The following is a 12583-nucleotide window of genomic DNA, read 5'->3' on the forward strand; positions in this document are numbered from 1 at the left end:
CCCTGTCAACCCTGCAAAACCTTGCTTATTAACATCTGTGATTTTCCCAAAATTGAGAAGACTGTCTTGCAGACTAGTACGCACCCACCTAACATAATCATACTCACAGAATCATACAGATAATGTCCCAGCCTCCCACCATAATCAGTATGCCTGGGTACATCATGTCCCGCTGGCAGGACATACTCATCAAACGTGGAAGCACAGTGGCATATAGTCATGAAGTAATTACCCTAGGAGTTGTGAACATTGACTCCAGATCCCATAAGTCACATGGCATCAGGTCATGGGCAAGGAAGCTTCCTGATTACCACAACCAGCAGCAGGGTGGGTGTTCCGATATCTCAAAGACTGCAAAGGTTCTAGAGCAACACGCTGGCTCAGTGCCAGGGACCTGGATTCGATTCCCATCTCGGGTGACCGTGTAGAATTTGCACATCCTCCATGTCTGTGTGGGTTTCTTCCGGGTGCTCCAGTTTCCTCCCACAATCCAAAGATGTGCAGGCCAGGTGAATTAGCCATTCTAAATTGCCCATAGTGCCAGGTGCATTAGTCAGAGGGAAGTAGGTCTGGGTGGGTTACTCTTCGGGGGGTCGGAGTGGACTTGTTGGGCCAAACGGTCTGTTTCCACACTGTAAGGAATCTAATCTAAAGAAAGCTCACCATCGACTTTTTCCAGAAAAAGGATGGATGAGAAAATGCTGGCTTATTTAGCAACACTTATTTCCAACGAACAATAAAAGAACTTGTTAGTTAATTTTAAGACTTGCTAACTTAAAAAACACCCTTCCAAGACTCAGCAGTATAACAACTATTCAGCAATCAAGAGGAGAGATTTTGAACAATGTTTCAGTACTACCTTCAAACAATTTTCTTTCGTTCTTACTTTGTAATGCTGAATCCCCCATTAAAATATGTGGCAAAGCAACATACCACTGGCAAGTCTAATCTTGATTTTGACTCAGTTGCTAGGAGGTAAATTGAAATAGCTTAAGAGCATTTTAATTTTCTCTCTATTACTGAGGAAGCATCTAGCTTCCATTCAATGTCTCACCTTAACAATATTATTACAATTGGAAACTAGACCCAAAGAACAGTTGCGTTAAAACTCATCCTAGCATTGGAATGCAAGGATCCCCAATATTTATTGGGGCAGGATTTCCAACTGGCAGCAAGGAGTTCTAGTCCCAAAATATTCTACAGTTTTAATGCAAGCTTTTCATTTCAAGCGTGATTGCTTCTGGAGGCTAGCCTGATTGACCAACTGGAAACTTTGGGAATACAATGGCAAAAAGCATAGCCCCTCATGGTAAACAAGCTGTAGGCATACACATAAAATGGTTTGGAGGTTAGGGGCATATATTAGGGGAGAAGGTGTTAAAGTCTGGGAGGTAGATAAGGAAGTAGGGATGAATCAGTGATCACAGATGTTGTGTTTGGGGTTGGGACATTCAACTGGGGTAAGGATTGAAAGGAAGCCAGCCTGTTCCTATTGTCCCACAAGCTGGAAATGCACTGAACTCTTCTATGCAGCATTTAGCAACACATTTGAAATCCAGTTGGTCAGGGTTAAATTTAATATGGAGCTGAAATGTAAAGACTGCAGACAGTCATATGGTCAATCTGCCACATAGGAACAGACCGGTTTCCTCACCATCACTACCTTCCACAATGCCTCTGCCAACCCCTCCCAATCTCTCCCTCATCCATGAGAACAGGAAATGGCCTGTTTCAATATATATTTGAGATCGAGATTTTAAAAAAAGTTTTACATCCTGCTTGATCCAAATCCACTTGTTTAAGGGGTTAAAATTCCCCTCATATTTTCTGAATAATCATGTCATAATTTAAATCACATTAAGAAATCACGAAGCATCCAGCGCTACTTTGATGCTAAAATTTGTACTTTAACTTTCAGAGGTGTTAAAAGAACAAAAAACAATTCGGAATTATCAGTTAGGTTCACAGAATGACACACCTGCAGGTATTGAAAGCTACATATATTAATACAGTCTCCTGTTCTTTGCAAACCAAATACACATGTACACACACTACATCAGTTTCAACTGAGTAAAATGGATTACAGGTATTCTCTGAATCATTTCCCAAGGCTGTTCTGACCAATCAAAGTTGGTCAACCTGGAATACAATTGAAACAAAGCTTGGCAGTTAATGTCAGTCATCATTAGCCAGTGTTTTTTCCAAAGCAACACCTCTGGCCTTTAGGATCCACTTGCCAACCAATCAGCACTCCCCTCTCATATAGTATGAATGTTGTTTTCCTTTTACTTGGTATTTCTTATAAATTTTCCTGTAAGATGAAATGCTTCAACAAAATCTCTTTTCTCATAAACATTCAAATTCTGTTCAAGCAAATTGCTCAAAGCCATCCATTAATTAAATTAATACAAAACAAAGAAATGTGGATGCTAGAAATCTGAACTCAAAACACTAATTCTATTTCTCTCCATAAGTGTGACTGTGTTTTTTTAGATTAGATTAGATTACATTACAGTGTGGAAACAGGCCCTTCGGCCCAACAAGTCCACACCGACCCGCCGAAGCGAAACCCACCCATACCCCTACATTTACCCGTTACCTAACACTACGGGCAATTTAGCATGGCCAATTCACCTGACCCTGCACATCTTTGTGACTGTGGGAGGAAACCGGAGCACCCGGAGGAAACCCACGCAGACACGGGGAGAACGGGCAAACTCCACACAGTCAGTCGCCTGAGGTGGGAAGTGAACCCGGGTCTCAGGCGCTGTGAGGCAGCAGTGCTAACCACTGTGCCACCGTGCCGCCCACGATGAAGAGACATCTAGTGTTACTCCATTAACTTCTCAAAAAACTTTCTTGATCGATATACTACTTTATCACTGTGAATAGGGTGGCAATATAACATAAAGCAAATTTACACAAATCATATTTCACAGTAGGTGGTGATATCAATTTGAGGTTCACTATTCACCAGTTTAAGCAGATAACTTAAAAAATGTGATTATGAGTAATGGGGTCATTTAAAAAAATTAACGTCATATTAAAATTATGGTACGAACAAGTTTCCATCTGATATAAAGATATATTTTAGACACCTTGGAGAAAAATATTCTATTTTGTACCACACCCAGATTCTGAAGATGTATAGACCATCAACACCTAGTAATTAGGTTCAAGCATAATCAATCTTACCTGCTTGTCTCTGCACTGTCAGCACTCAGTTGTTTTGCTAAGGCTCTGTGTTGTCCAAGCCCAAGAGATGGCATGTGCAACCCTCTCTGTTGTAGAGGAAGATGATTGCTTGGACTGATAATTCCACGGGGGTGTGTGGCGTGCAACGTCTGCCCAGCACTTTGTAGCAAGTTATTGCTGAGCATGTCTGTTGGCTCTTGGACTTGGATTGTAACTTGCTGCGTTTGTGATTGCTGAGACAACCCAGGTTGTAAATTCATTCGAGGCAGATTAATGTTTGGGGGTGGGGGGCTATTGCTTGGCTGCTGGAACAAAGCATGCTGGGATGTTAAGCCTTGAAACTGAGATGGAGAAGACACACAACCTAAGAAATTAAGAACAAACAAATATTTCAGGCATGTCACAATCTAGAGACAATATCTAGCCCTTTAAATAGTTCTAGGCAATCCACTTATTAAATAGGAACATTTCTTTACAAATAAAGTTTCAAAGAGCTGAACAATAACTGTGAATTCATAAATTAAATAAAACAAAATATTTTTGCATGCACAACGTCTGGAGAGAGAGAGAGAGAGGGAGGGAGAGAGAGAGGGATAGAGAGAGAGAGAGAGAGATGGACAAAGAGGAAGAGAGAGAGAGTGTGAGCAAGATAGTGAGAGTGTGTGAGTGAGAGAGAGAGAGAGAGTGTGTGTGTGAGTGAGAGAACTAGAGATAGAATGTGTGAGAGATATATATATATATATAATATATATATATATATATATATATATAGAGATAGAGAGAGAGAGAGAGAGAGAGATAGATATATTCTGTAATCAACCTGTGAGATCACATTATAACACGCCTTCTGTGGGAAAGTGGGCTTGAACCCAGAGCCTCTGGTCAGAGATAGGGACCCTACTAACAGTTCCACAAGACAAGATCTTGCTACTCTACATCTAAAGACAATGGCTTGCAGCAACTTGTGAAGCCAATTGCTGACCTGGATAGTTCAGGTTAGGATTACTGAATGTACTGTTAAGTATTGACTAGATCCCAAACAGTATTTAACAAGCATATCATCTTGGAGTGACCTCGATTTTGGCAACTCCATTTAACAGCTTCAAAAGGTAATAATCTATAAATTGAAATCATAAAAGTGCAAAAATTATTTATACTGGTTAATCTTGGTGTCCAAACTTAGCATGGAAAGTGCTTACTGCTGGATTGCATGATGGCCGCGGTGCCAGGAGGAGGACTATTATTAGATTTGCTGAAGAGATGATTGTTGGGATGGTTGGGAGGAGGACTCGATTGTTCATGCTGAATTTGTAACCTACAAAATGAAATATTTTTCAGTGTTACAATTTGGAGGCAATTACAGGTAGTTTCAAATATCATCACTTTTTAAAACTGGAAATAATGTTTTTCATTAAAAACTTTTCAGTAACCACGATCCTATTTAATAATAACTCACCATAAGTTAGCCACTTTTATAAAATTAGTTGAATTTAACAAACACGTGTGATACATAGCCACAAGTTAATCAGTGCTGAATATAATAGGTTCTGAATATATCGCCTGACAGGCTGTGATTGCTGTATTGGGTGATGAGCTTATAAATTAATATAACAATGTTCTCAGTGTAATTTAATAAATATTTCAGAAAATGCAGTTCTAATAACACTGGTGTTACTCCAAATTAAACAACGGAAGTATTAGACATGCTTCTCAAGGCTAAAGACAACGATAGCAGATACGTTGACAGGAAAAAGAGGGCAGAGTCACAGAGATGTACAGCACAGAAACAGACCCTTTGGTCCAACTCTTCCATGCTGAAAAGATATCCCGAAACTAATCTAGTCCCACCTGCCCATATCCCTTCAAACCCTTCATATTCCTATACCCATCCAGATGCCTTTTAAATGTTGCAATTGTACTAGCCTCCACCACTTCATCTGGTAACTCATTCCATACATGTACCACCCTCTGAGTGAAAGAGTTGCCCCTTTCTCTTTTATATCTTTCCCCTCTCACCCTAAACCAATGCCCTCTAGTTCTGGACTACCCCACCCCAAGGAAAAAAAACTTTGTCTATTTATCCTATCCATGCCCCTCATAATTTTGTAAACCTTTATAAGGTCACCCCTCAGCCTCCGATGCTCCAGAGAAAACAGCCCCAGACTGTTCAGCCTCTCCCTATAGCTCAAATCCTCCAACCCTGGCAACATCCTTGTAAATCTTTTCTGAACCCTTTCAAGTTTCACAACATCTTTCCAACAGGAAGGAGACCAGAATTGCACGCAATATTCCAACAGTGGCCTAACCAATGTCCTGTACAGCCGCAACATGACCTCCCAACTCCTGTACTCAATACTCTGACCAATGAAGGAAAGCATACCAAACGCCTTCTTCACGATCCTATCTACCTGCGACTCCACTTTCAAGGAGCTATGAGCCTGCACTCCAAGATCTCTTTGTTCAGCAAAACTCCTGAGGACCTTCTGAGATAACCTTCTTCGCTGTCCACTACACCTCCAATTTTGGTGTCATCTGCAAACTTACTAACTATACCTCTTATGCTCACATCAGAGATCCCATAGAGGTTCAGAAGTTGTGGTTCCATGTCAGAGTAGGCACCTGACCAGGGGTCCGTGTGTGTGTGTGTGTCTGTGTATGTCTTCTACACTTGGAGGGGGGGGTCTCACAGAGACGCCTGAGGGTTCTGGATTGCCAGTAGACATATGATAGAGAGATTAAATTGACGACCTTGTTAGGCCTGGAGAAAATGCTCCCTCTCCTTCTGATTCACAAACAGTGCTGTAAAGTTTCTTAATTTATAGGTTCAGCCCCTCTCCCTCCCTTTAAGCTGTTGTGTTTCCCTGAAGACAGGATATCCAACCAAATGTCGCTAAAGTGATGGCATGGAGCCTCAATGTAATATTTAAATATATCAAATGTGCTTATCATGTGCCCACCCAACAAATAGTACAGACTGTGTTATATTTGCAAATTATTCACCTTTGCAGCTGGTGGGTAATGAATGCTGGTTGGTTTTCCACATGCTGTACCAATGATGCAGTTGATAATGGAGGTGAAGGTTGAGCTGGTCGAATACATTCCTGTAGGCAGTATGTGAGACAACATGGTTAAACAAAGTCAAACATATTGATTTACTGCCATGGCCTTAAGGAAATTGCTTTCCATTTTACTTAACATTTGTAGTGGAGTAAAATTAAATTATATAATTCTGTAGACCTTGTTCCACTTTACTGATTTCTGCTGGGTTGCAAAATCCACTGTTTTGAATCCTTGTAGAGTTTGAGAGTACAATTTACCAGTTGTTAGCTTCATTTCATGAATCACTGGTAATCAGAGTGACAAGCAATGACACTATGAATATTGAGGGATATGCAATATTTAAGAAGAATAGGAAACTTAGTAAAGGCGGAGGGATAGTACTCTAAAACAAAGATGACATTGATGCAATAGAAATGACCTTGATTCAGGAGGTAAAGATGTAGAATCTTTTTGGGTGAAGATGAGGAATAGTTGGGGCAAGAAGTCATGAGTGGGGATGTAGTCTACAGGCCTCTAATAGTAATCACAAAGTAGAATTAAACATACAATAAGAAATACTCAGTGCTTCTGATAAAAGGAAGACAATAACCATGGGTGATTTTAATATACATACAAACTGGAGAAGTCTGAATGACAATTCTAGATGTAGAGGAGGAGTGGTACAGTGAAGGGCGGTAGGTCAGGACAGATGAAGAGATTAACTTGGCTAGAATACGTGGAGGTATCACTCCCACTTCTCCTCATCCACAGTGTCATAAAGCTTATGGATTCAGCTCTGTTTCTTCCTTTAAGATGTCTTGTTTCCCAAGGGCTAGGAAAGTTAAATTATATGTGGTCAAAATGAGGCACACAGCCTCGTGATAATATTTAAATATAAAATCTGCTTATCATACATCCAGCTGACCATAGACATAGTAACCTGGATGATAAGTTCAATACAGTTTCTTATAGTATTATGTTCTGAAATCAACCTGAAATCAGGTTATATTAGGCTCATTGAGTAATGAAACGATTAACTAATAACTACAGATAACGGCAGCTTGAGGATGCAGCGACCACAACATGATTTAATTTTAGGTCTTGTTTGAAAGAGACAAGGAGGGTTTAAGAATAGTATTTTAAACTTAAATAACTTAAATATGTGAGTATGAAAACTGAGTTAGCTGAAGTGAACTGGAATACTAGAAAAAGCATGTAACTTTGCAAAATGAGTGGCAGAACAGATGATTTCTAGGTCAGGAAAGGTTCCATCATACCAGGAAGTAGAAAATACAACAGTTCTATTCGAGAAAGGAAGGAGGCAGAAAATATTAAACTATAGACTAGTTAGCTTGGCCTCTGTGTAATATATTTCATGATAATCAAAATTGTTCAATAATTCAAATTGTAGAACTAAATTCCTATTTTGTTGCAGTATTTATATTAATTTATGTCATGAAATAATTCAATAATACTAACACAAAACATCTGAATTATTGTTCACAAAACACTTTAAACTCAATTTACAAAAATGTAAAATGAGGGCTAACATATGCCTAAAACTGACTGATCTGTCCAGTTCTTTACACACCCATATGCTTCCTAGTAATAATTACTGTGTTGTTCCTTGATAAATTACCGAATCAATTAATTCCTCACTTCTACAAGACAACCAAAATCCACAGAAACTGTTTTTTTAACATTTTGGTTGGAGAGGTAAAGCATGCCTTCCAGATTTACGTTATTTTTAGAAGAGGAGAATGCTGGATCACTCTTAATCTTGCCAAAACAGTGCACACACAAAGCAAAACTGGTATGTCATTGTAAATGATTATCCTACCTGAATTTGTTGGTGTAGAATTTGTTGCTCTTGTTGGTAAAGTATGTGTTGTTGCTGTGTCTTCTCAAATATTTTTTCATCCATGGCATTTCCATACATCTTTTGCAAATGTTCACATTCCTAAACATACAAGTAGAGTTTAATAGTGGTCACTTAGAGGGCCAGTTATCAAGGCTTCTGAAATATCACTCTAAGATCCAGTCGATAGAGATCCAAAATCAGCAACAGTGTTTTATGAGGCGAGGAAACTCGTGTGCATTCTTGACATTTTTTTTGCAAGTTATTAGATAAACCATGTATCAGAAAACATTGGTGATAAATGATTACTTTCAGTGAAAAATATAAATAGCCTGCTAACTGACCAATACACAGAATCAAAGAATCCCCACTGTGTTGGAGAAGGCCATTTGGCCCATCGTGTTACATCTATCCTATTGCTGTAACCGTGCATTTACCATGGCTAATCCAACTAGCCTACACATCCCTGGGTACTATAGCAATTTAGCAAAGCCAATCCACCTAATCAGTACATCTTTGGATTGTGGGAGGAAACTAGAGGAGATGGAGGAAACCCATGCAGACACAGGGAGAATGTGCAAACTCCACATAGACAGTCAACCAGCATTGAACCGGGTCCCTGTGAAGCAGCAGTGCTAATCAGTGAGTCACCATGTCATATCGCAACTATACTATGGTAAGTTCCACTCCATAAGTTGTTTTGGCTTTATTAAGTATTAGCAGGCAATCATGCAGGTGACCTGCAAGGTATTGTTAAATCTGTTTCTATTCTCAAATTCAAACATCCTATGACAAACTGCATGAATCCCAAGAGCTCCATAATGCTTAGGTTACGTCCACACTTTATACTCAAATAGACTTGGCAACTTTTACGAGTGACATACACATATTGCCTACCCAAACAGATGACATCTCACTACAGTTTTATCTACTCATATTCAGACTGAGGCAGTAATTACTCAACTATAATAGGCTTCAGATCCAAATGAAGCCTCTTTCTAACTGCCACGTGTCATTGGTGTAGTGTTCTGGAAATCAAGTCCCGTATTCCTCCAGATGTCACAAAAGTTAAACATTTAATAAAAGTACATAAAATTCCCCAGTTTAGTAGGGATTTTAGATCCAGGTTGACAGGAACCATAGACAAGATTTCTGTACTGAACAGTAATTATTATTAAAATAAATAGATTTTAGCTACAGGTAAACAATTATGAACTGTCAACCTATAACTTTACTAGTTAAAACTCTAACCTCTTATAAAACTCCTTCAACACACACAGGCATAAAAATCATTGGTGCTACAGATGGAGGGAGAAAACTGGGAAGGCAGTTTAATAGTTTCTTTCCACAGAGCTTGCTGAAATGAGCCCTTTGGCTTGGCTTGCTGCTCTTCCCAACTCCTTTCTTCAGGTACTTCCACTTCTTTACAGGACATAGAGTGTTCTGGTTCGCAATGTATAAAGCCTCTGACTTACTCCTTAAAACTAAAAATTTACAATGACTCATGAGGGAAAATAAACTTCTTCTTCAGGCTTTAGATATTTTAAAACTGCTAAATCTCATTCTGTACACATTCTTTTGGCCAGTTTATCTGCAGATAAATATTCACTGCTGGTTGAACAACAGTATAAATAACACTTACAATTAGTGCTAGTAGCTTGCTTTCAAAACGTGCAGCAATACCTTCCACAGTCCTTGCTTTATACAACAGTAAGTTTTTAAAACAGTCCTTTTCCAATTTAAATCCACAATCAAAAATACAGAAAATATAAACATACCATCTTTACACTAGCAAATTTCAATTATGGAAGAAGATCAAAAATCAAGCTATATGGCAATAACAGGTAGGTTTGAGGAATAGTTCCCATTATTGGTACCCCAAACTGAAAAATCCTGTGTTGGGTTTTTCTTTGTTCAGATAAGTATTAAAACATTATTAGGAGTTGGAACATTTCTTGTTAAATTACCATTTTTGTTCTGTCATCAACTTTTTCCAAGTTATCAAAAGGAGTAATCACACCCTCAGTCCAAATGGCAGTGGATAAAACAGGACAAAAACAAAAGTGATTTTCAAAGGTAAAACAGCAACTACAATAGCTTTGTCCACCACTGCTTCTTTCCTGATGCAGCCAACAATTAAATCTGAAATTGTCTTACGATGAAGTTTGCTTCTATGATCCTGAGGTGAGCTTCCTAGTGAAGCACTTAAGTTAAAATAACTAAAAAAAAAGATCAATAAATAATAAAATATTGTTTAACATTAAAGTGGAAACGTTAATCATATATGGCCTTCTTCAGGCTCAGAAGATGCTTTTAGGATAGGGATAATACACTTTTCTCATTAGACTTGCCATCTCTGTTAATGGCCAGTGAGAATATTAAACTGTACTTCACAGCTTTAGATACATTTTTCACTCTGCCTGACATTTTCATATTAATTCTGTGAAATACTGTAGTACCTGCTGTAGTTGTTTTATACTACTGTTGGTGGTTGTGCTTTTCTCCATTTTCTCCAAATGGGCTTTGAATGCTTGGATGCTAGCAGCACCATCTGAGAAACGGCGAACTGGAGAGAACCTTTCTGTCGGAAGGTGCAAGGTATTGGGGTCTTTGTAGCAAACACTGAAATAAAGCATAATTTTCAAACAAAGTGTCCTCTGCAACTGCAAAAATTAAGCTGTACTATACCTTTTTCTTCTCAAATTCTGATTTAACTTTATTTCATTCAGTTTTTGCACTTCAAAACATGATAAGCTACCTCAGATTCTAAAGAGGTTCTTTCCACATCCCAAATATAGACTTCTGCAAATTATTCACAACTTCTCTACTTATTTTCCTCTAAGTGAATTTATATTAACCAATTCAAGAATGGATAGAAACAGCTATGTAGCAAAAAGATTATTTCTTAAACAAAGCAAACTTCTTTATAAAATTCATTTCAGGAAGGATGCAAAGGCTTGAGGGAGAGAGGATGCTGAAAATATTTGCAAAAATAATTCAAGGGATGAGGAACATCAGCAATGTGAATAGGTTGGGGAAGCTAGGGTTTCTCCCCATAGAGAATGTTGAGAGGAAATTCGATGAAGATGATCAAAATTACGAGGGATCTAGATTGAGAAAGTGAATAGATAGGGGCCTTAATAGAGTAGATAGAAACTGTTTTCATTAGTAAAACAAACAATAAATAGAGGGACACGGACTTAGGTGAATCAAAAAGCCCCCATGCCAACATATGGAAGAACAACTAAGTGCTGGAGAAATTCAGCATCTGTGGAAAGACAAATGGAATTCACATTTTGAAATCTACATGACTCTTCTTTAGGTCAATAGCTGGAAAAGATTTTTTAATGTAACAAGCGTTTAGGATCTATAATACACTATTTTAGGGTCTGGTGGAGTCAGGTCTAATTAGGTCTTTCAAAAGGGAAATTAATAAGCACCTTTAGGGAAGACATTTGTTGGGCCATGAGCAAAGAGCAGTTTGTGGGACTGCTCAGTTGCTTTGCAGAAAGCCATTTCAGGTATGGCAGGCTGAAAAGCTTTCATCAGTTCTGTGATTCTATTCAATCATTTATAGGGCCCTTTTCCCAGCCAAACTGCAGGAGTAGAGTAAATTGAAAGGAAGTAGGACAAGGGTTCTTTGCAAATAAATGCTTTTCAGGATCAGTTCCCTTATCTAACAATGTCATTGCAAGATTAAGGTCCATGCACTCTGTTACGGCAAGCATTTAAAAAAATGGGAAAGTATTTGAATAAAATGTCAGGTCAAGCTATTTTATGTTAGCTAATTTTACATGCAAAAATGTTAGCTTCAAATGGTAAAATAACTTTTTTTTGTCATTTTACAAAAATCATAACTAATAGCTCAATTTAAGAAATTGAACATAATTTAACTAACCAATTCTAAATTAAATAGCTATAAATACACATATAAACTATCATGTGTTTGCTAATGTGGAAGAGATTTAAATATTAATAGTCAAAAATTAATCTCTCTCCACAGAATGTCCTTTCATCTGTGTATAACACAACTATACCTCATTTATACAGCTTGTGCATTAGAGTTATAGGTCTTACCAATTGTAAAAACTTAAGGTTCTCAAGAGCTATCCTTTTCTTTCATCATGGTAGCATGGTAATTAAAGGTCTTAAGAAACATTAGGTTAAATGTTATTATTATTTCAGTAGAAACCAAACATAACCATTTGATAATTGATTTTGAGATGCCGGTGTTGGACTAAGGTGTACAAAGTTAAAAATCACACAACACCAGGTTATTGTCCAACAGGTTTAATTGGAAGCACACTAGCTTTCGGAGCGACGCTCCTTCATCAGGACAATCACCTGATGAAGGAGCGTCGCTCCAAAAGCTAGTGTGCTTCCAATTAAACCTGTTGGACTATAACCTGGTGTTGTGTGATTTTTAACATTTGATAATTGATTGTCTTTATTTCACGTAAATATTAGGAAACTAATTTTTAAAATACATGA

The 12583-nt window shown here is 38.1% G+C and overlaps 1 protein-coding gene across 6 annotated transcripts in view; it reads right to left on the reverse strand.

Moving 5' to 3' along the window:
• The window catches only part of sik3 (SIK family kinase 3), a 300542-nt gene that overhangs the window by 17330 nt on the left and 270629 nt on the right, over positions 1–12583 (reverse strand). For all 6 annotated transcript variants that reach the window (XM_043676612.1, XM_043676614.1, XM_043676611.1 and 3 more), the window contains 5 exons: positions 10552–10714; positions 8075–8194; positions 6196–6296; positions 4395–4510; positions 3196–3559 (listed from right to left, as the gene is read on the reverse strand). In XM_043676612.1, the coding sequence (XP_043532547.1) occupies positions 3196–3559; positions 4395–4510; positions 6196–6296; positions 8075–8194; positions 10552–10714 (864 nt within the window). The remainder of the gene's footprint in view (positions 1–3195; positions 3560–4394; positions 4511–6195; positions 6297–8074; positions 8195–10551; positions 10715–12583) is intronic.

This window comes from Chiloscyllium plagiosum, chromosome 35, assembly GCF_004010195.1.
Source record: "Chiloscyllium plagiosum isolate BGI_BamShark_2017 chromosome 35, ASM401019v2, whole genome shotgun sequence".
NCBI classification, from domain to species: Eukaryota; Metazoa; Chordata; class Chondrichthyes; order Orectolobiformes; family Hemiscylliidae; genus Chiloscyllium; species Chiloscyllium plagiosum.